General features: G+C 40.1%; 1 protein-coding gene across 1 annotated transcript; it reads left to right on the plus strand.

Moving 5' to 3' along the window:
* The first annotated feature begins 239 nt into the window (after window positions 1-239).
* Window positions 240-16254, plus strand: ZDHHC22 (zDHHC palmitoyltransferase 22). The gene is made up of 2 exons (XM_025165839.1): window positions 240-804; window positions 15989-16254. Exons 1-2 carry the CDS (start codon window positions 240-242, stop codon window positions 16252-16254), a joined length of 831 nt encoding a protein of 276 aa, XP_025021607.1.
* Window positions 16255-25032: the final 8778 nt, after the last annotated feature.

A 25032-nucleotide genomic window follows, 5' to 3' on the forward strand; every position in this document is an offset into this window, starting at 1 on the left:
CCAGTGGCATCTCTGAAGGAGAGCAGAGAGAGACTTCCCTTGGAGGAATCCCTTTGCACCCAGCTCAGCAGGGAGAGAAGGAGAATGAGGAGCTGTGGGAGGGGATTGCTCTTCCAACAGCGAGCTGGCAAAGGAGGCATGGAGCCTGACGTGACAGGGAAAGAGCAAGTGGAGGGATGAGGTTGCTGATGGTAATGCTTGTTCTCTTCTTGCTCTCCCCTGCAGGAATGTAATCCACAATGCTAGTGCTCAGGTTTCTCAATGTGGTCGCTCCAGCCTACTTCCTCTGTATCTCCTTAGTGACCTTCGTCCTCCAGCTCTTCCTCTTCATTCCAAGCATGTTCAAAGACCCTTCCACCACCCCATTTTTCTCCTCTGCTCTGCTGCATGGGGCTCTCTTTCTGTACCTCTCAGCTAATGCTCTGGGCAACTACATCCTGGTAATACAGAACTCCCCTGAGGAGGACCTGGGGAAGGGCCCAGATTTGGCTGGAGGAGCCAGAGGGGTGGCTGAGTGGCCAGATGGAAACAGGTCCCCTGCTTCAGTCCTGCCTGGCACCCACTTCTGTAGACTGTGTGCCCGAGCCACCCAGAGGCATGATCACCACTGTTTCTTCACAGGGAACTGCATTGGGAATAGTAATATGCGGAACTTCATTATGTTCTGTCTGTACACCTCCTTGGCTTGCCTTGATTCCCTGGTGGCTGGGTTGGCTTACATTTCTGCTGCACTCTCAACCTCCTTTGCCAGCCCCCTGGCTTTCCTGACTCTTCTGCCTCACTCAATTAGCCAGTTCTTCTCAGGTAAGTATCCTGTCTCCTTTTTCTCCTCTTCCAACAATTCCTTGGTTTGTTTGTTTGTTTGTTTTTACAATATAAGGAAAATTGACATCATTTTTTAAAATTAGGATTTTAAAAAGGGGGTGCACCTGATAGAATCATTTGACATTATTTGCATTGGGAATAGAAGGGAATAGGACAATGTTGGTTTTTTCCCCACCACTCTCTCTTGCAGTAGTGACATCCAGAGTCATAAAATCAAGCTGAGTGTAGGAGATGCAGGATGGAGAAAAGAAAACATTGTGTCACAATGCAGAATTTAATTATGGTTGCAGCCACAAATGGTAGCAATGGTCAGCCCTTTGGATGGCTAAAAGGGGAAAGGACACATTTATGAAGAATAAGAATATTAGTGGCTTCTCCTGATGGCTGTTTGCTACTTGTACTTCAATCTCAGAGGAGTAAACTCCTCATACCCGTTGGTAGGGAATATGAGTAGGAGGTGATATTGTACTCATGTTCTGCTGTGAACTTCCCATAGACACCGGTTGTCCTGTGTGGCAACAGAATGCTGAATGGGATGAGCTTGGCCTGATCCCCCAAAGATCTTCTTATGCCTTTGATGATTCTATCCTGTAACAAAGTTTAGGGCTACTCTAGATTACAGCCAATGCCACAAATTCTTAGATTTTATGATAGGACCCCCAGATTCCTTAAAGTGAATGAATGAGTACTCACTCAAGGCTACTATTCATGTGAAAGCTTTAGTGTATATTGAAAGGGAGTGGAAGATTGCCACACTGCATTAAATTGTTGAGAGAGTAATAATAATATAATAGCTTTCAAGGAGAACTTGTTCCTCAGAGGGTGATTGTTTTCAGAGGAATCATCCTACAAGTAGGCAATGTGCAGTTGCCACCTCACGGCCACACACTTTTATTTTATTATTACATTTTTATTGCAGAGGAATAAGAGAGGTGTTGGGTTGTTGTTGTTTTACTTCAGATACCAAAATAACTTGGAGACTATGCACTTGGGGAGTTGTGAAGATGAAATGTATTGCACTACCTCATATAGCAAAAAGTCTAGCAATATCCTGTTCATAGATACCCATTAGACACTATCAGAATTAAATATATAAAAAATTTAAAGGAAGAAGCATAAACCTATATGAGCCATTTAAAACCCACTAACTAAAGAATAAGTTCTTTGGAACTTGGTAAGACTTATTTCTGAGGAGGTACATATAGAATGGCATTACTTGGTTCCTCTTCTCAATAAATTTGTTAGGAGTAAATCTTTTTGAGAGTGAGATTTCTGAATAAACATGCACAGATTGGTGTGCATAACATCTATACATCATTTGGAATACTCAGCTGCTTTAACCTGAAAGAAATTTTGATTCTGAGCTTTATGGTCAATATCAAATTTTGTTCTAACATCCTCCAGTCACTGCTCTTGGTAGAAAATTCCAAGAATCAGAGCATAGAAAATCAGAATAAGGGATACTTTGCACAACACACTATGGTTCAGTTCTTAAAGTAACTAGATAAAAAAGACTTTTCTCACTTGATGGACTTGTTGTCTGTATCATCTTTCTATATTTTATTGACTAAAAAGCTTACAAGGGAGATGGAAAAAGGAAGGGCTTACAAGGAAGGGCAGGAACAAGGTTATGTATGATATCCATTGGCTGGTTGACCCTAGACTGTGTTCATGAGGATTCTTTATTGTTTTATTATGAGCAAATGCTCCCAATTTGGTTGTTAGATACTATGATATATTTGTAGCATTGATAAACATGCAAACATCAGTTTACTCACACAGTTCTGCAAACTCTGCCCTCTATTATAGTTAATTCCTCCAAGAAGAGCAGAACTTTTTTTTTTTAAACAAGAACATGGATCCCTCTGCTCACTGTTACACAGTGGAGAAAAAAAGAAACAGAAGAGATGCTAAGGGATGGTCCATTGCATTTTTTTAAGGCAAAGTGATCATACATTTTCATGAAAATTATGTATGCTACTTTTTATATATTCATGCAAATATAAAAATTATGGCTATTATGTAAATACATCTCATCATAATGGCCAGATGACATGTGTGCCTGCTCAATCTACTGCCAGGGCTCAGTGTTAATGAACAACTGCAAGACCTCCACCTCTCCCTCTGGGAGTTTATAAGCTGAAGCTGGTCTGCACATCTCTTCAAATACTCTATTTCAGAGTAGAACATCTTCTACAAAAATAGGGCATTTGGCCACTCTAGGGTCTTTCTTAACTATGATTGCCTGATTCTATTGTCCATTCTTCATCAGACCTCTCTTAATGATAGAACAGAATGGCACTATCATTGCTTCTGCTTGCATTAGTCATATTATGGGCTTCAGCATTCATTCTGACACTTGTAAGATTATAGAATCTGCTTTAATTAAAATAATGATGTAGCATCCCTGAAGATCTAATGACAGGAAGAGCCTGACAGGGAAAGAGAGCAAAATTATACTATCACTTGGAAGTTTTTTCTTCGACAGCACTGTCTCTCAGATATTTGAGACATGAATTATTCTGATGCAGAAATATATGCAATTGTGTCATTATTTATTACAGTATTTGTATAACATCAACTCCAATTGGACTCCTGTCAGTTTATATACCTATAAAAACCTTAAAAGTTCATATTTTTTTCCTTCAGTTGTAACAAAATACAGTTGTCCTCATTCTCCACTGCAAGTGACATCACAGACTGAATGCTGTTTGGAACAGTTTCATTTTGATTGCCTTTCAAAAGGCACAAAAGCTGCCATTCAAATTTCAGGGATAGGCTATCCCATAGAGATGAAGCACATACAGAAAAAAAAATGTAGTTCCTCTTCTTGGAATCTCATATCCCTAAATGGGAAGCAAGCATTGGGTGGTTGACACTGCATGAATCAAGTAGTCCTGAAGATACCAAGGTACCAAGCCATATAGTTCTTTATAAGAGAAAACCAACACTTTGATTTATACTTGTAAGTCTATTGGCAACTAATGCCGCACCCACAACACTGGTTTTATATCATTCTAGTGACTCTCACTCACCAGAGTATAGGTTGATACATTCTTTACCAATTGCAGATTCATTGCTGTAATCTAACGAAGAGGTGATAAGGACATGAGTAATTGCTACCCATGCATCCTGTTTTAGGTAGGGCTACAATTGGTGCACCACCCAAAGGTGGGCGGGACCATCCTAACCATGGCCTCCACCTCCCTATCTAGCAGTAGCTATGAGTTTAGGATGATCCATGAATCATGAACCTACTCCTTCAGGGAGTGACAATTCAACCAGGTTATAACCAGAACCAAAGGAGAATGATATAGTTTCTGGGCATACAGCACCTCTGTCTTGTTATTGTTGTTACTGTTACTGTTATTGTTGCTGTTGTCATTTAAATTTATTGGCTGCCCAACTCCAGTGGACTCTGGGTGGTGTACAAAACTACAGAAAACATATAAACAGCTAAAAATGCTAAATCAAACAGACAGCCCAGACTAAAATAATCTAATAGACAACAAAAATCAACAAAACAAAACAGGAGCCATTGGACAAATAATAAATATTAACCCCAGGCTTGGGGCCAAAGGCAGGTTTCCAAAGCTTTCCAGAACCCTATGAGAGAGGGCACCATCCTTATCTTTGGGGGGATGCTGTTCCAGAGAATGGGGGCCACAACAGAGAAGGCATGGTTCTTAGGTCCCACAAGATGGCAATGTTTAATGGAGGGGACTTCCGGGTGGTCTTCAAGGACAGCTCCATATAGAGCGCATTGCAATAATCCAATTGTGAGATGACCAGGGCATGACTGACTGTCTGAAGAGTCTCCTGATTGAAGAAACCTGTGCAAAGCTGCCATCTGCTCTTTGAACAGTAGCTGCAAGTCCAGAAGGACCCCCAAGTTGTTGGGATTTAATTTCAACTTGTTTCTTATCCAGTCCCTTACAGCTTTCAAGCACTGGGTCAAAACTTCCACAGAATCTCAGCCTAGCCCAGAGTGGTGATATATAACTGAGTACCATGCACATATTGATGATACCTTACCCCAGATCAGCTAATGAACTCAGCCAATAATTTCATGAAGGTGTTGGGGTGTGAAAGATAAACTCTGCAGAACTCTACAAAGGAGTGATTGATGGGTTGACCTCCACTTCTCTGCCTGCAATTGCCCACTTAGGAAAGAGTGGAATCTTTATGGTTTTGATGATTAGACAGGATAGATTATAGACAGAAGAGTAATATGATGTACCATTAGAGAGGTTAAAATATATTTGTACTTATAACTGCTGTGAAAAATATTGGAAGCCATTTCTTTATGTTTTTCTTTCTATTTTTTCTTATCTTTTTTCTTTTCTTTTCTTTTCTTGCACTTTTTGCTTTTTCTTTGATTTCTTTTTTCTTCTTCTTCCTTACTTTATATTAGTTTGTGTCAGTTTTTAGCTTCTTGTTTAAAAGCTTCAATAAAAATTATATTAATAAAAAAGGGAAGAGTAGAACCACTGAAGCTCAGTGGCTCCAACTCCCACCTCTTGCAGACAGTCCAAAGGATACCATGACTGATAGCACTGAAGGCCACTAAGAAATTTAAAAGGACCAAGAGAGGCGCACTCCCCTACATCTAGGTCCTGACAAAGGTAATAAGTCAGAACAATATTTTCTCCATCCTATATGCCTAGGCTTGAAATCTGACTGGAAGAGATCCAGAAAATCAGTTTAATCTAGAGTGCTCCACACTTAGAGCTCCATCACCTTCTCAACAATAATATTCTCTAAAAAAGGCTAAAGACAGGTCCAAAATATCTGAGTCAAGGGAAAGGCTTCTTGAGGAGGGGGGATATGAATGTTTGCTTCAGTGTAGGCAAGTTTCACTCCCTCCCCCAAGAAGGCATTGGCACCTCCCTGATCCAGCCACTCACCTTCCTCCTGCCTTAGATTGAGCATGGAACTAGTCCTCAGGTGGCAAAGCTCATTTTACATATCATCCTATCTATTTCCTCAGAGTTGACAAGTCAAAAAGAATTCCAGATATCTTTGCAAGACTTTACCCCATGCACCTTCTTGACTCTGCCTATGTGGACTCCAGACCAGGGAGTCAGGGAGGAGCCAGTCTGAGTCTTTCCTAATACTTTTCCTGTTTCCTGGACTTAAACGCATGTTTTTGCACGTATTGCTGTAGTAACAGTCTCTGAATAGTTTCTCCAAGGTCATATTTATTGTTCCCTACAAGTAAGAATCTTGTGGATATTTGTGGTGCTGATAAATCTCATTGAGATCAGGGAATAATTGGACCATTGCAACAGACTAATAGTAACATAAAATGATTTCAGATTATGTACCATTTGTTCATTTTGCATACCATATGGATCAGGTCAGGTATTACTTGGGACAAGTCCATGGTGGCCATAGTGGCCATGAATTTCTGAGCTTTCCCAGAACCCTCTCCCAGGTCATGGAGATTGAATTCCACTAACAGCTGTGGGGACTCCAACAGCAGCCCCATAATCTGGCCTGAGCTCAGGAGGGAATCCTGCCATGCAGGCAGGATGGCTAGCACACAAACAAGATCTCCAACTTGTCTTTACAGCCCAACCTCAAATACAGATTTCATAGCCTATAATATCTAAGATGCGACTGTGGTCACCATCAAGGTTCCCTGGAGGATCTTCACCTCCCACCTTCCTGACATTGGTGTGTGGCTGATGGAGGACCCAAAAGTCAAGAAGGTATATCTTTGAAAAAGCAGCATCCCCTCTCTTGCTCAGTCAGATTTAGTAATATGTGTCATATCCACTCATTTTTCTAGCACCAGATCATAGATGAATGTGATCTTATTAATGGACCTGGCATTCACTGATAACAACCCAAGCTCAAGGCCTCTAGCAATATGGCCACCCAACCCCAGAAACAGGGCAGCCAGCCAAAATTAGTCTGTTTCCCTTCCCTTGGAACAATCACCCAGTATCTCCTACTGTAGTTCTCTAATCTCTCACCACTGAAATGTGCTCTCTACTTCTATATCCCTGGAGCCCTTTGATTCCCTCCTCAGGTACCTGCAGTCAAGACCAGACATTTCCCTAAAGCTGGTTGACTTGAGGTTTACTCACACTTCTACTACATTTGCCTACCTTGAGGAGCAGTATCCTGCAATGCCACTGTCTTTCACCCGCAAGTACCCTCTCATTCTGCCTCCTCAACAACATATACTTTCTTCCTTCCAGTATCTTTCCCCTACCACCTTTCCACTATTGGCTCACCCCCAACAAAATCCACACTCACTGGGGCCTATCAGATAGAGGGAACATCCACCAGTTCTTTCACCGTAGGGAGGCACTCCCTTGTTTCCACTCAGAATAACTCTGCCATAGCACAAAGCAGCTCATGTCTAGATGGCTCCAGTTGGGCCAAAATTCTTTGTTCAGGTGCTTGTTCTTCTGTGGCCAGTGCAATTTTCTCCCTGCCATCAAGTCTTACCATTGGGACTAATGGTGATCACAGGCCCATCTTCAACCACACATCCCTGCACAGCACCTGTAGACCATTGGCAGCCTCAGCATAACAACTCAGTCTCCTCCACCATCAGCTCATTCTGCAGCCAGTTTCCATAATGACAGCACCCAGACATATCACTCTCATGAAAGGAGGGTATTTCCAGCACCAAACTTCCCTTTTTTTACTGGATTCACTTGCCACTGCTCCATACCACTTTGTTCTTCCTTGTGTCTGATATCTCAAAGGTTTAACACTGAGAGTTGAACCAGCATATCCTGCTCTTTTCCTTATCTTCTGTTTTCCTGTTCCTCCTTCTTCCTTCCAACATCTCTCTCAGACTCATCTGCTGTTTCCAATTTTCCATTTAATTGTGATGTCCTGACTACTACCACAATAATTGGTACACACTCTCCTATCTATTCTTCTTCATCCTTTTCCTTCTCTTTCCTTCTTCCAACCAACCTGGCCATCCACCTTACTTGCTGAGATTCCACTCCACTAACCAGTCTGGCATGTGACTCTATGACACTCACCTTCAGCCACACCAATTCCATATCAACTGCTGCCTTGTCAGTACACACCAGGTTCCTTTCACAAGTCATAGCCCCAAGCTTGACATGATGGGAAAAAATGTCTTGAAAACACTTGAATCTGTGAAAAGCGCTCACACTTTTCAGGATTTTCTCCCTATACAGATGAATCCCAGGAACAGTGATGCAGATCATATTTCATACTAGGAATAGCAGCATCTTGAGAAACTATACTCTACCAACTAGGCCCAATGAAAGAGATAATACTCCTGTCTTATGCTTGTGCATTTATTGTATAATAGTCAAGCTGAAACAATTAGTTAAAATTAGAGTTAGAAGAATTTCAGCAGTTTTTTCCACTGAGTGCCTACACCCCTTATGTGCTAAATTGCAATTTCCATGTTTGTAGATTACAGTAGTAGGGGTTGAAGTCCAACTTGAGGGCATAAAACTGGGGAAAGCTGAGTTAGTAGTTGGATAGCCAAGTATGGATTTCAAATCTGGAATGGAATAACAGCACGTCATCATGAATCAGCATTTCTAACACAATTGTTAGCAATAATAGTGCTATGATCATCATGAAATCACCCATGTCCATCTGGAAGAAAATTATTTCAGGTGCTAAAGTGTAGGGAAGCTGTGCAAACTGTCTCATATCCAGCTTTTGCAAACTTTACTCAGAATGAATCATCAGTATAAAAAATTCATCTGTTTATTTGCTTACTTCAACAAGATTAAGTAGCTGCATGTATTTTTCAGTAAATGGCTTAGGGGAGATTTATACTGTACTTGGAAGAGGTAGCAAAGCAAATGACTTCCCCACTGCTGAAGATTAGAAAACATGACCCCAAATGAAGATTGCAGTCTTTGCACATCTTCCAGCAGATCCTGAGCAATGAAAATGGACAACACAGACATCCAATTAATATTTTTCTTCAAATTCCTTATGCACTATTGCAAACCCATCTTCCAGGAGACAAATTATACGTGACTATTCTTTGCTTTCTAAAAAAGCTTGGTCTGGTTTTTGCTCTTTAATGTTCATGATGCAACCTGACAAGAATGAAAGGACACGCTGTATTTAGGAAAAAATGTTAAATAGATCCTGTTAATGTCACATTTACAGAAGTATCTTGGAGGAGCCAGCTGCCACAGTTACAGCTGTCACAGTTAATGAAAGCTATTTGCTACCATGAGAAGTGTGATTCTCCTATCCCGCATGACACTGGAACTGAGGGTCATTTGATGAGCATCAATAGAAGAACAGAAGAAGGATGTGCTTTTCCACACTATGCATACTTACATTAGTGAATTCATTCTCACTTAAATGGCTTTTAAAAGTTTTTTTCCAAGATTATAGAAATTTATTGGGAATAAATCCATCAATGACTGATAGAAATGCTTGCTAAATAGATAGTTAATGTTCAGAGGCATTTTATTCCAGAATATTAAACACAGAGGACAAACAACAGGACAGGATCTTCATGCCATGTGTTGATTTTTGCTGTGTGCAGGGTCTCCTCTGTGTATATGCTGGGCCCTGATCTGATTTATCAAAATAAGAGGGAAACAGGAAACAAGATGCTTGAACTCTGATCTCATCCACCATAACTCTTCTCTTTCTTTTTATTCCTTTGCAATCAGTCTGGGAAATAATAGAAATTGGGGGTATAGTTTTGAAGAAATAGCTTTATATGTAAATAAGGGGAATTGTAATGCCCACTGGTTGATTTGTATCCAGAATGATAGAAGTAAAAAGGCAACATACACATACACTTCTAGCATGCCTCCTGCCAAGAGAGGAAAGTGAGACTGCTTATGGTTCAACTTTTATAGACAGGAGTTTAAATTAGCATGATTCTGACCTTTCCTATTGACATCTTCTTGGCAGTCTCCTCTTAGGTTGAGATGGTAACATTACAAAAGGCCTTTAGAAAACCCTGAAGGAATTCTAGGTACTCTGCTTGATCATTATAAATTCTACAAGGAATATAGGAAACTCTTTAAATTGCACCAAGCTCTATACAGTGGAACAAAAATCCCTGTTATCCTAGGGATACTTAAAGCACCTATACTTAAGTTTAATATGTGCTTTTTACAAGCACATATTAAACTAAAATATGTTTATGTTTAAACATATTTAAATATGTCTTCTTTTAAAAGTCCAAGAAATGATAATTTTCTACTTATTTCAGCCTGGTGAATATGGAAAGTGAAGTTTAGCACACTTGCTGGCCAGGCCTCTCTATTTTTATACCTCTATAGTGCCATTCAATAGAAAGCCACCATGGATCCTACTCTATGGTTATTTAATTATTTATTAGATTTTTATCTGATTGTTCCTTCAGGAATTCAAGGCAGCTATAATTAAATTTATCTAAATTCCACCCTGCCTTAAGTTCTTAAGTATCACGGTCTTATCTAATCCATAAAAGTTTTCACAAATAGGGAAAAACATGTGGAATTGCTTATTTATTTATCAAAATTTTCAGAAAGCTTGTTTCTTAGAGGGGCTGATAATAATGAGAGAGAGAGAGAGACTTTGCTCTGCTTTAGGGTTTAAAAGATAAGACACGCAAGGAAATGGAGCAGAAGGAAGGGGAGAATGAGATCTTCATGGGGAAAGCAAAGTAATGATCTGGAAGCTGTTATGGTCCATACTGATCTTACTTTGTTTGAGTGGTGGGCAAGGATGTGGCCAAGGTGTGCTACCCTTCAGCTCTCTGGGTTCAGGAGAACTGTCAATAGGAGACCAAGCTGATTGGTAGGCAAAGTAGACTCCTTGATGTTGCCTTCTCCCCTGCCTGTTGTTTGGGGCAAGATTGGTCTCTGTCTTGCCATGATGTTCTTTGTGGAAGTCAGGGGATGCAGAATGCCAGTTACCCCTGGCTGATGGATGAGATGAGTATATGCTGCTCTTGGCAATCTATTACCTTTAGTTGGTGTGAGGTTTGTAAATACCCCAATTCATCCCATTGATCCCTGTAATATTTAGGTAAATCCAGTTTTCTTTATTTGGATTTTGACTGCATTCATATAATCAAGGACAAAAAGATCAAATCAACAAATATTTAAAATCCTAATTACCCACAGATACACAGTCTTTCTAAATGGCCTACTTAACACCATGTTTGCCACAATGAAAGAATATGGGGCTTTGATATTCATAAGTTAGCAAGAATGCTTCATCAAGCTTCATTCCAGTGAACTTCTATAGCAAAAGAGGTTGTAGCTTGTATTTTTAGGAGTCCAGGTTTCAAGTCACTTTTGTTAATTCAAGGTCTTCATTGGCCAGAGGAATTTCTTTATTAAGTGGACAAGTGACATAGATGTGGTTACAGGAGGGTAGTAGTTGAGGTTTGAAGTAGGATGGAAGAGATCCAGGTTCAAATGCCCATTAAGCCATGGAAGTTCATTGGATGACTTTGGGTCAATTACTATCCCCCTGCACAACCTCTCTCATGGATTTTTCTGGGAATTAAACTGGAGGAAGAAAAATTATGTTTGCTGCTTTGGGGTCCTGGAAGAAAAGTCAAGTATAAACTGAATAAATAATACTTTCCCAAATGCTAACAAAATCCAAAAGGTCCATTAAGTAACCAGTCTAAGGGCCAGGATCCAGGTGCTGGGTGAGGGTGCGGCCCCAGGATGTGTGCAGTGAGTGTGGCAAGGCGGCAGGGCCCTGTCTGGTAAAGGGAGCTTGCTGGGCCCAGCCAGGGAGGAGGCAGGGTGGCAGTAATGGTGGCAGCTCTCTGGGAGAAAGTGGCGGCAGTCAATGCTGTGCAAGGCTTCACAAGGCACCAAAAGCCTCCACCTTTGCTCGGGGAGCCACTGCCTGCACTACCGTCATGCCTCTTCTGCCAGCTCCATCCTGCTGCCTCTTCCCCAGCCAGGCCCGGCGAGCTCCATTTGCCATCCCACCACACCTTCACCCAACGCCTGGATACCAGACCAGCAGCAGAAGGAAAAAGACGGTGGAGGTCAGCTGGGGATGGCAGGGGGCAGCAGGGGTAGGCGGTGGTGGTGGAGTGCAGGGCGGCCAAAAGGGCAGATATGGGGGTGGGTGGGAGACAGGTGGTGAGGGGAGTTGAAGCATATGCTGTGGTCATAAATGCAGGCCAGCTGCCAAGCACCAAAATTTTGATCACATGACTGTGGGGGTGCTGCAATGGTTATAACTTCAAGGACCAATTGTAACTACCATTTGTTCAGTGCCGCTGTAACTTTGAATGGTCACTGAATGAATGGTCGTTAAGCGAGAAGTACCTGTATGTTAAAATGTTTGCATCTTATTCTAATCAAATAGCTATTGTGGTTGCACAGATTCTAACCCAGTATTCATTTTAAACTAATATGGAAGCTTCCATGTGCAAAGAGATTTCCTGCTTATAGTAGTTGCCCTTTTTATTTTAATAGAAGTACCAGATCTGCGCCAGCATGCCTTTCAGAAAGATGCATATGTTCCTTGATCAAAGCAAATATATTCAGGACCTGATGAGGTTTGGAAAAGAGACATTCTGATTATGTCTGTTCTGTTAGTACCCAGCCACAATGTTTTTCCCTACCAGCCGTGTTAGTCAAGAACAGCAAAAATCAAACAAAAAAGGCCATTTAAGCTAAATACAGATTATTTAAACTTCAATGAATCCCCTTCATTGCATGGCAGAAGCATGATTTTGTGAAAAGATTTTGGGAGTATAGATTGGAGAAAATCATGATAAAGGGGGGATTTAAATGAGTGTAAAATACAATCGGTGATAATTTAGTTAAAATAAATGACCATTCACAAAATAGTAATCCAAATATTGCTAAAGTAATGAACAGAAAGAAGAAACTCTGATCACTGCTCAGACCTGGATGGAATGAATTAAACTTCATAATTAGTTGTAACCCAGCACTTTCATTTTGAAGCTTCCCTTTTAAATTCCTTTGCAGGAGAATGGTCCAAGGGACAGTTCTCCAGGAGACTTAAAAACTGAAAGAAGAGCTAATTTATTATGGAAGGGGAAAAAAGGGGGTATGTACGGTAAATAAGGTGCAGCAAGAAGAAGCTACAAGAGCTCAACATGTGACAGAATTGCAATGGCTGTAATAGTGGTAATATTGATTAGAAAAGCAGCCATTACAAGATCATATGAAGGATGCTGAAACACAGGTTTTCATAGCCAAAGCAAGCAGAAAAAAAGCCTATTTCTGCTGTATCTTTATTACTTCTTACAGATAATACAGTGTTAATGTGCAAAATGTCTCCAGACCCAACTGTTAGCACTCTCCAGTCTAGACCACATGTCTCTATAGTGGAATTAATATCTCAACCTCAAACTGTCAAAGCTTAGCATATCTGACAACCTAGCTGAGTCCCAAAGAGAGGAATTAAATGTGGCAATATTGAAAATCTCCTGATTGCTTCAAAGGGGATAATGCTGCTTGCCAGAAGTCATATGCCACACGTTTCTATTTGAATTCTTTCTAAGGATTACAGGGCTTGTGTAGAAAATCTGTAAATCTGCTATTCTACCCTTTATTTACCTACTCAAATGATCATTTAGAGAAGGAGGGAAGAAAGAAAGGCAGAAAAGAAAGAAACATTGCTTTAAACAGTTGTCAGGACATAAAGACTGCAGAATGTTTTCATGTTATGAATTTTATTATATATGCAAATGTAGAAATCATTACTATAACTTCAAGACAAATTGAATAGATGTCATCATTAAACTGTGATCAAAGGATCTGTCCTTGCTGAATCTGCTGCCCAACTGCTAACCCTTGATGAGCAATTTCAGGACTCCTACTCCCCTTTCTTGTGATTCTTTATCTTTAATACCAACTTGGATCAGTCAGTTGTTCAAAAAGAGGACATCTTTAAATATAGGACTGTCCACTGTAAAATGTGATATATAGGTACCCTAGAGTAGCCAAATGCAAAAAGAAAAAAAAAATTCTACGTGTGGAGTTCTTGGTGCTCTCTGAGCTTGGTTGTTTGCTTGCAGATGTTTCATTACCCAACTGGGTAACATCATCAGTGCTAGTGAGTGTGGGGTTTGTCCGTTTATATACAGTAGCTTGCCCTGCCAGTGTTGGTGGGGGCGTGGTTTTCTCCTTGTTAGTTCCTTGATTATGGTATTGTTTTCTGCTAGATTGTTTGATGTTAATCTCTGCTTACCTGGGTGTGGGCTGCTGGAGAGGATGAATTCTGGTACTTGGTTCCCTTCTTAGCTTTTTTATTGTCTCTTTTGAATAATTTGTAAATGTGGTTACACCCAGATAAGCAGGTATTAACACCAGACAAACAATCAAGCCGAAAACAATACCCTAATCAAGAAAATACCAAGGAAAAAACCACACCCCCACCAACACTGGCAGGGCAAGCTACTGTATATAAACAGGAAGCAAACCCCACACTCACTAGCACTGATGATGTTACTTAGTTGGGTAATGAAACATCTGTAAGCAAACAACCAAGCTCAGAGAGCACCAAGGACTCCACAGTTCAACCCTGAGCTACATATATTCTCTTCTATTAGATTTCTACATCTTCTACATACAAAAAAGGGAAATTCAGCAGGTAGAGCTATGAAACATTCAGGAGCCCTCTCCTTTTTTTTTTTTTTTTTTAACAACTAGTGGTGATTGAAATGAATTATATTTAACTAAATCAATAATGACTGCTTATGTTGAAAATTACTCTAATTAAACTCTAATCAAGGGAATGCTGGAAAATAAATTAAACATTTATAGTACAACGTTATACAAATCTACCTGTAGGCTAGCTCCATTGGGGCTAAAAATATATTTATGAGTATGTTCAGTAGGGCTACTTCTTTGCAGGATGCATCTATCATTACAACCTTAATTTTACACTTTTCTCCCCTCCTAGCTATCTGGAAAGGAGATGATGAATATAATACATTTTAAACTCTGCTCACTATAATGAGATAACTAGCTATCAGTAGCTCTACATCTGTTTCCAAGTCTGCTAGTGTCAAGCCATGCTGTGTAAACCAGCAGTGAGTGGCTTTGAGTGCCTCTGAGCATCCCTGCATATTCTGCCTTGCCATGATTGTCCAACAGCTTGCCTGTTTCCTGTTGGACCCAAAAGGAGACAGCAAAGCAAGTGGAGACTTCTGCTGATCCTTCTCTTAGCATTTAACATTGTTTGAGGATTTGGAGAAGAGAGGCAGCACAGCATGAAGAGGAGCACAGATTATTCTGTGGCACATCTTGACAGGTGTCTAACAGTGATAACCCCTGACCCTGCAAACCAGCATTTTCTGGGAACTCCTGTTAATTTCCTTTAATCTAAGGGGGAATCAGCTGTGGTCCTTAACCTAATTTCATATCTGCCAGCAAGCAATTCAAATTCTGGGAAGAGTGATCTGTACCTTCTTCTGTGATCTGTTGTATGTATATATTATATATAGAGAAAGAGAGTGAATGGGTGACGTCATTCATTTTAGGTTCTGGCACTGGCTGGTGGCCCTTAAGATTACCCCAAGGAATGTCACCCTGGACAGGAAGGAAGGTAGCACACCTGCAGCAATTGTAATGGGCGGGTCCTTCTCAATTACTCTTTACTGATGTTATCAAAGGAACTTCCAGAGAATTGTTTCCAGGATAACATTCATTTTTGTATCATCTTTCATCCCTTTCAGTCAGATGGGGCCAGCACTTCAGACAATATCAATATGACTACCCTGTACATATGGTCAACCAATATTATAGGATGTTCACTGTTATAGTAACATTGGCAGCCAAATGGATCTGCCTTTCCATTCTCCCACTTATTGATTCCGGTCTGTGGTCAGTTCCATTCCCTGTTTTTGTCTTATCCTCATTCACATGCATTTGTTTTTATTTGGTTTCTGACTATTAATAAATAAATACAAGACCAAGGTGTTGGATTAAAGTTGCCATCAACCCTCACTCAGAAAGACCAATGGCAATGCTGGCTGGAGGTGTCAGAAGTTGTGGTCTGACATATTTTGAGGTGATCAGATTAGGAAATGTCAATATATGTACACATATGACATAGACATCTTTCTCTTCTAGACAATTCCAACTTTACAATTCCTAACTGGCTGTCTACAATGCAAAAGAATTTATAAAATAACTGATCTCTCCTTTCCTTCTTTTTTTCTCACTGGGATCTGCAGGAGCTCTTCTAAGCTCAGAAATGTTTGTCATCCTCATGCTATACCTCTGGCTGGGGATTGGAGTTGCCTGTGCTGGCTTCTGTTGCCACCAAATGCTGCTGATCTTGCGAGGGCAAACACGATACCAGGTGCGGAAGGGGATGGCAGCCCAAGGCCAGCACTGGAAGAAGAATCTTGAGGAGGTCTTTGGGAAGAGGTGGCTGCTTGGACTGCTTATTCCCATGCTCAGTGTGGGAAATGACTATCACCAGCAGAAGGAGAAGTGACATCTCCCCTAACACCCGTTGACATGCACATGTGCATGTACACACACACGTGCATGTACACACATTTGCTGTAGTGGAATGCAGCACTTGGAGGTACTTGTCCTTTCCCCATCTTCCAGCCTTGCAGTGTATAAGAAAAAAAGGCAACTATTAAGGCAATGGGGCTAATTCTATGATTTAGAAGAAGCGGGCTGACCACCTCTAATACAGTTGAAGCTATGGCAGTCATCTCTGGGTTGCTAAGGGTATTAAGCATTCCCTTCCTTGAGAAGCCATTTCTCTCCCCCACCCCACCCCACCCCAATGGCTCAGTTCCCTTCTACCCTGACTTTTGTGCTTAACTGTGGGAGGAGGAACATCTTCCTCCTTCAGCTTCTCCAAGATAGCCTGTGTTGTCATGAGCAGGCTGTAAGCACAAGCATGGGTTCCTGGGGAATTTGCCCAATGTGTTAGCTGAAGCTTTTGGCAGCTTAATATGACCCCAATCGAGAAAAAAGCTGCTTTTTGCAAAAGCTGGGCAATGTGGCTGGTTAAACTCGTAGAAGCAGAAGGAACAAAAATTTCTGGGAAAGCAGGTGGAATTTGCTTGTGTTCTGAAACAGAAGCACTTATTTGTCCCCTTAACTACCTCCGCTCCAATATGCAGGAATGGCATTTAATAGCCTTATCATATGTCCTGCCAGGATAGGAGATCCACTCACCATCGTTCCTTTTGAATCTCTGCAGAATTAGGCTTGTTTTCTAACCCCCCACCCCTGGCTCCCAGTGCTGCTTGAAATGAATCCAACTCCAAGTACCACTAGTAGGATTCTTTGGGTTTGGCTGAATGATGGCCAAAGAGAGGGAAAGTAGATGGTGGTATGTGAAATGAAGGAATGCCTGTTTCCTGATGCTTTCAGCTCTCTGTAAAATTGCCATCAACCTCCAGCAAGCAAAAGGAGGATGCATCATTCTGCATCTGTCAGAGAGAAACCAAGTAAGATACTTAATTGAATTATTGAGGGGAAAGTAGCAGCCCTCAGATTAGCACTTTGCAAACAGTCGGTATATCATAATTAATAAGCTGAAGAGTTTGACCCATACCTGGGAGATAAGAACATATTAGGCACAAACCCTCTTCAGCCTCACTGTCTCATTTCTAATCTGCATGTCCGCACAGTAAGCTTTATTTCATGGCCTGTTCTTAGCCCAGTGATGGCTTTTGGGGATGCACCCACTCCGCCCCTCACTAACCTGCAGAAAGTGGCTACAGTGAGGCTTCCAGTTGCAAATTTTCAGCTCTGAGAAGCTAGTTCCCAGGTTTAAACAAGAAATCCAATCCGATCTGCCAAACTTTAGCTCATCACACACTCCCATGTTCTCTGTGCTAGGATTCTATAATGGAAAGTATATGATTTATTTGTTTTTTGAAAAGAAAAACTATCTTCCTATATCATGGAATTTGCAGAAACTCAAAATCCATCACTATTTTAAAATTCAGAACTTTTTTTTCAAAATCCTTTTTTAGTGTCTGTGTATGTGCAGAGAACAGAATTCGTATGAGAAAACACACACATAAACACATACACACATAGGCACTCTCCCATTTATTAATACAATATCTTGATCCTTCATTATCAATATATTTTTTAGATTTTTTAAAATCTTGCTTTTATTATTTTTACAAATAACTCAAGGCAGCAAATATAACTAGTACCCCTTCCTCCTCCTATTTTCCCCACAACAACAACCCTGTGAGGTGAGTTGGGCTGAGAGAGAATGACTGGCCCAAAGTCACCCAGCCGGCTTTCATGCCTAAGGCGGGACTAGAACTCACAGTCTGCTGCTTTCTAGCTTGGTGCCTTAACCATTAGTCCAAACTGGCTCTTTTTGTTAACAGTTGGATTTTTGTTTATTGTCTAATCTGGGCCTATATTTGCAGCTTTCTGAAAGGTGACCTCAGCGGGAAAGTTTAGAGACACCTGGAAGTACTTTGTAACAAATCCAGGACTTTCCAAGATAGCTGTCAGTTCATCAGAGATAGCAGAGACATAGCAAGCACAATAAACACAATATCTTTAGGTTTGTGAACAGAAGTATAATAAAACAGTAAAAATTGTACAAGTAAAAAAAAACTTAACATACAGGCAAAATAGAATATGGGTTTAAAATACAAACTTATTTTAAAATTTGGTGAAAAAAAGATCTTTATGACATCAAAAAGACAAAACTACATGTGGTGAGCCTCTCTGAACAGAGTGAGTCACCAATAGAGTACACCAATGAGGAGGCACCAATCTTCTTATCTGGGCCTATATTTGCAGCTTCTTATCTTACTTCTTATCTGGGATAATGCAAATACTTGGAGAATTACATGATATATACGGGCAGGTTGATTTATTTCTGAATTATAATTTTTTTTTTTAACTGCCCTTCTTATGTGGGTCCTAGGATTCTATGCAAGGAATGCAACATCCAAAATATGTCACAAAGTAGTAAAATAAATGTAAGGTTGATGTGAAAGTAGAAACCCCACTCAATATCCAAGACTATCTTACAGAGGATTTGGATTCAAAATATTCCCAGATTCAATCCATTCATTCCTAACTGGCTGACATACAAAGTTAATATTAATCAGCACAAGTAACCTCACTGTCTTCTTGAGATAGCTAGAGAAATTCTGGAGAGGCAGCAGATGCTGGAGACCTTTTCTTTCATGACATTTTCAATCCACATTTGTTGGTGGTACCAATACATTCAGAGGAAATAAATAAAATATATTATATTCTGAAGAGTTGCTTTGACTATAAGGAAATCTTAAAAGAAAAAAATAACTAATGAGTTAGCTAGATGATAGCACATTTAGAAAAAAGGCCTTCTAGTAAGACATGCACTTGCATGAAAATATAACTACCTACTTAATAATATGCTGCATTTGCACAACAATAAAGTGTTTGGGTTTTTTGTGTTTTGTGTGTGTCATCATTAATGCCTCTTTTGGAAAATGGGAATAGGAGGCAAGGAGTTTGGCATTTTTAAATGTTATAAACTTACACAATAAGGAGATGAAGTGCCCAGTTGAAATGTGATGGCCACCTACAAGGCAGTGGACCTTCTCAGTTACAGGCTCTGCTTCTCTCTCTCTCCCCACCTAAGACATCCCTGTTCTCCCAAGCATCCTTTTTATACCCTTCAGCTTGATTTTTAGTGCCAACACAGGGATAGTGGATTTTATATTTTTCCAGTGGTATTCCCTGTGACACTCTATGGAAGCAAAAGTTGGACTTTGAAGAAGCAGGATAGGAAGAATATTGATGCTTTTGAACATTTGTATTGGAGAAAACTCCTGAGAATATCATGGACAGCCAAGAAAACAAACCAATGGATCATCAAACAAATCAACCCAGAGTTCTTGCTTTAGGCACAAATGACCAGGCTCAAATTTTCCTACTTCAGACACATTATGTGAAGACCCAGCTCTCTGGAAAAGGTTCTAATTCTGGGAAACATGGAAGGAAAGAGAAGAAGAGGATGACCAGCAGCAAGGTGGATGGACTCAGTTACAGTGGCAATGAGTGCACCATTGAAAGACCTGAAAGGTCAGGTTAGGGACAGATCGTCATGGATAAAATCTATGTGGTCTCTAAGAGTCAATAACAACTTGATGGCATATAATCATCATAATCATCATTTATTAATTGTTCCATTACTTTTAAAAGAAATGTTTTAGTTTGTATTCCATCCAGATATTATGGATGGATTAAAAAGTCACTAAAACATTTCATTACATTTGTTTGTTACTACAAACATTAAGTAACAAGCTTTTAGTAACAAAGTTTCCAAAACATTTATTGGGTCGTATAAAAGACTCCTCTAAGCCTTCCTACTTAGGAAAATTTGCTGAAAAGGCACTTTCTTCAACCCTTTTTTCTTCAGCATCTGAGCTAAGATGGGACATAAAATGAAACTCTTCCCCAAGGTCAGGTCCAGCCTGTGCACCTCCTGGTATCTCTTTATTTCAGGAGGCATTTGGCTTGCAGAGTGGTCAAAGGTTTCTGTACTGTTTGGAGTTTTAACTGCGGCTCAAAAGTGGAAAAAATGCCTTAGTAGGTGAAGGACCTTCTTCCATTCAAGGTTTGCAGGAGAAGTTGGATGGCCGTTTATGAGCAATGCTAGACTGTGGCAATGGAATACTTCCACTATTAGATGTTTAAATCAGATCACTTTTGTATTTTTTTAATTATATGACTCTACTATTGGGGTCATACTTCACGCTACAGCACAGTTTGTTGAATAAGTCACAATTGGTTGAGTTTGCATAGGATACAAAGTAAGTCACAAACCATGTCTTACAAAATACAATAACTGAGTTCACACACCACAAGTAACTGCACATAAAGTGATACATGCTGGCATAAAAAAATCTAGACTTGATGTAGATATGAATGGAATCTGAACTGGCAATAATTGATCAGAAAATGGACCTTGGAGTCATAATGGACACATTGATGAAAATTATCCAGCTACTCTAACAATGGCAAATTCCATGCTTGGTATTATTAGGAAGGATACTGACAATAAAAAGACTGCTATTGTAAGTAAGTAAGTAAGTAAGTAAGTAAGTAAGTAACTGCTCTTACATAAATCTATGATGAGTTTTTATAAATTAAAAACTACTGTTTTTATAAATTTATAACTATATAAATTTATAAATTAAAAACTACTGCTACTATTACTACTACTACAGTTCTGGTCGCTAATTCTTAAGAAAGATTTTCTAGAGTTAGAAAGGTTGGAAAAAAGCAACCTATGTGATTTTAGGCCCACAACAGTTCCCTTTCAAGAAAAAAACTATTGAAATTGATCTGATTTGCTTGAAACAAAGGAGAGAAGACAAAAAGGAGGGGATGTATGATAGAATATATGAAATCATGGGGTATAGACAATGTGGGGAGAGATTTTCTCCGTCTCTCACAATGTTGGAAGTTGAGGTCATCCTCTGAAATTAGATGCAAGGAGACTCAGGACTGGCAAAAAGAAACACTTTTTCACATGATACATAATTATGTCAAGAAATTGGCTGCCCACAGTTGTGGTAATGGCAGCCAATTTGGATGGTTTTCAAAGGGACTAGAAATATCATTCTGGATCAAGTGGTACTGATATTGATGGAAGTTCAGCAGTAGGACTGTGTAACTGTAATGGAAGGGATGTGTGAGGAAGATAGTGGAATGGAGGATCAAGGTTATCATGAGGGAGGGGGAGCATTCCAGGAGAGGTTGCAGGGGAAACACTTTCTCAGCCTACAGCAGGATTGTGAGAAGATGAAGAAGCTGAGACTAGCTCCTCCCTAAAGTCTCACAGGGTTTATCCACTAGTTGCTTTGGCATAGGTTTAGTCTGGCGAGATTCTGTCTATAAGGTGCAAGCTAATAAAGGAACTATACTGGACTGGACTGCCTCGTTGTTGTTCTTGGGCTGGGCCTGACAGTAACGCTTCAGATTTGAAATCAAAAAGGTGCTTTGGAGCATAGAGGGACACTCACAAAACAACTCCTTACATCAATCTATGCCAAGATATATATTTTTGGTTTAAGGAGTTGCACTCTGGTGCTACATGAGCACCCCCATGTTCTCTGAAGAACCTTTTTGCATTTGAATCCAAAGCAGCCCTAATAAGAAGCATGCCTTAAATATTAGTTGTTGGGAAGCAACAAAGAAGGGGGCAATGGACCTCCAGTCTGGGTGTGTAATCTCCCCAAATGCCTCTAGATTAATTTTGTGGACTAGATGGATCAATGCCCTGATCTAGCAGGAGTCTTGTTATGTTGTTATGAAAATCAAACCAACCACATTAGGGCTTGCTTGATATGAATGAATGCAGACTATGATTTGAAATGTTTTTGTTTTCTTCACCAGGTGAATCAAAAATTATTCCCAGATATCTACATCTGAGGGAGCAGAACATTGTTATCCTAAAAAAAATGAGATACTTTGGATTTTAATTGAAATCATTCCCATCTACCTAGTTAGAAATTATTGTAGTTGTATTCCAGTATTTATGGAGGCTCCAGAAGATGGAAAGCTTGTTTATCATGACATTATTTTGCATATACTGTAAGTCACATATGTGAGATGGCAGGCTATATAAATTTACCAAATAAATAAATAGCATCTAGAAATTTAGATTTATGTATTTTTATTTATTAATTAAATTTCTCCCCTGCCCATCTCCCCCCAATGGGGGACTCTGGGTGACTCACACAAAACATTAAAACCATAAATACATAAAACATCAAAATTTTTAAAAAATTACTAAAAAAGAGGAAAAGGAGAGTCCAAGAAGATGAAGAATCTGGGGCTGAAGACAACAGGCCTCTATGGGGGTAGCCATCCCCATGCTTGAAGTATTCCCTCCCCACCCCAGGCCAAGTGACAGAACCAGGTCTTGAAAGCCCTTCGGAAGGTCAGGAGTGAGGGGGCCAATCGCACCTCCGGGGGCAGAATGTTCCAAAGAGCAGGGGCTACTGCAGGGAAGGCCCACCTTCTGGACCCCACTAATCGGAGTTCTTTTACTGAGGGGGTCCAAAGCATGCCCCCTCTGTGTGATCGGGTGGGACTGTTGAAGTCATGGGGGAGAGGTAAGCTTTTCACCTTGCTTATCATAGAAAAATAAACCAATTTTTTTATTCTACATGTCTAACCTTGGATATGATTCCAGCCAGTGGTTTATATTGTTTCACCCCTGCTGTTCTAGTATTGTTCACTCCTAAAAGAGACAAACCTACAAGCCTTCTCCAAGTAGCTTTCCTATACTTATGCAGATTGGGAGGTTTTGGTTCTTTGCTATTCATATATGACTGAATCAAGAGTCATGTGTATTTCTGACTGTGAGAGAATCAGTTGTGAAATATGATCTTTTTTCAGGCAGCATATATTCTTATTTGCTGCAAATTTTAATGATGCAAGAGCACACCCATCCATGCCTTTTTAATAGCTCAGGTAAGTGTCATATCTAGCAGGTTACTAGGTTTGAATTTCCAACTGGAGTTAATCCTGTGTGATTATATATAAACTGAGGGTGTACTTTATGGAAAAATAGCCAGTGTAATGTACAAAAGTTTGGGTGTGGCTTACTACAGCTAACTACAGATTCTCTACTCAGTTATAAAGTTTATATTTGTTACTATATGTTTGTATGTGTATCCCACTAATCAAAGTAGCAACAGCAATATTTGGTACGGCCAAAGTAAAGAAGAGGCCAAATCAGGCCAAAAACATAATTAAAAATATTACAATCCAAGAATTTAACATTTCCTTTTCTACTACATTAAAAATTAGAACTGAGGGGCAATTTTTGAGGAGGTCCAGCCTTTTGCTTTGCCTACTCTGCTGATACATGATTCAGAGAGAAAGAGCAGTAGGCAACCTTCAACTTCCTTGCCTTTTCCATGTCATTATACACACTTGTAAGCCATATTTTTCTAGGTCAGTTTACAACATGGTAAAATCACAATTTATTATTTTTTTTAAACTACAAGAGTAAAAGAATAGCCAGCCAGTGTATACAGGTTAAATGGTGTTGTTACAGCCTACACATTTAAAACACTAAGATATTAAGATATTAAAAGGCCAGAGACGATAAAAACATTTTTGCACAAAAGATGAAGTAGTACTAGGCATGCCTTGTGGGGAGGACATTCCAAAATTAGGGGTGGGGGATGGGGATCTGTAACTGAGAAGGCTAAGTCCTAGGTAGCCCCTCTCCACATCTCAGAATGAAAGGGCCCCTGGCCTTATTTGAAAACCCCCCTCCAGTTCAGATATTTGGCAAGAGTGATTTTTCCCTTCTCTGCCAAATCACAGTAAGTGGGGGAGATAGAAACGGGAGATAAGAGAAATGGGACTTTAAAATAAATAAAAAGGCCCTCTGGCCATTTTTGCTTCCCTTTCCCATCAGAATGTGGTTCCCATTAGATTGCCTTTGGAAATACTGCTTTCTACAGAGAAAAGTACAAAGATTAAAAAAAAAAAAACTTCTGATGATGCTGCATGCTTGTTTCTATGGTTCTCCAGAGAGTATAATCAGGTCTCCAGAGAATATAATCCAAAAGGGTTATCTACACAATTTGCCTGTCATGGCACAAAGCTATTCCACTATCTGCTTGAAGACATGTCCTCATAATGGAGCCTTCATTTTGTAGCCATCCCACTACTGTTCTCAAAGTGAATCTGCAGAAAGTTGGGGAGACCATTTGCCTGTCATGCCTGCCCAGTTGTCCATTTCTCACATTCAGAGGACCATTGGTGGTAACACAAGTTGGGAGGGGAAAGGACAGCTGAGACCTCAGCAATCACTGCTCTAAAACTACTCAGTGTTACAATCTGTGAGGGCAGCAGCACTGACTAGCCTCATTGCAGTAAAGTTAAGGTATGGTGGTCGTGCTTTGTATATCAATTTACTTTCCTCCCATCTCAAGTACATGACTGGCATGTATGAGCCCAAAGGTTCTGTTGTAATGTTCCAGTCTCCCATTTACTGGAACTCTTCATCCAGCCCTTGGCTTAAGACAAGTAATGTAGACTGGTAGGAGAGATGGCCCTTGGATTCCATGAACAGAAAATGCTCAGAAGGAAAATAAAACTTTTTCTCTGGACTGAGAGTTGGCTAGCAAAGCTCCACTTGTGCCTTCAAAAAGTCTTTTTGGCAAAATTCCTTGGCAAATTCCTTTGGCAGCATCAAGTCTCATAGGTATAGACAGGAGTATAACACATTTTGTTTTTCATCAAAATGAAAAAC

The sequence above is a fragment of the Python bivittatus genome, unplaced genomic scaffold (assembly GCF_059951505.1).
Source record: "Python bivittatus isolate LINGU-HERP-01145 unplaced genomic scaffold, Pbiv_v1 ctg000480_np1212, whole genome shotgun sequence".
Taxonomy (NCBI): domain Eukaryota; kingdom Metazoa; phylum Chordata; class Lepidosauria; order Squamata; family Pythonidae; genus Python; species Python bivittatus.

Coding starts and splice junctions, on each gene's coding strand:
- ZDHHC22 (XM_025165839.1), top strand. CDS start 240: ATGCTAGTGCTCAGGTTTCTCAATGTGGTCGCTCCAGCCTACTTCCTC. Junction 805..15,988: donor AATTAGCCAGTTCTTCTCAG/GTAAGTATCCTG, acceptor TGGGATCTGCAG/GAGCTCTTCTAAGCTCAGAA.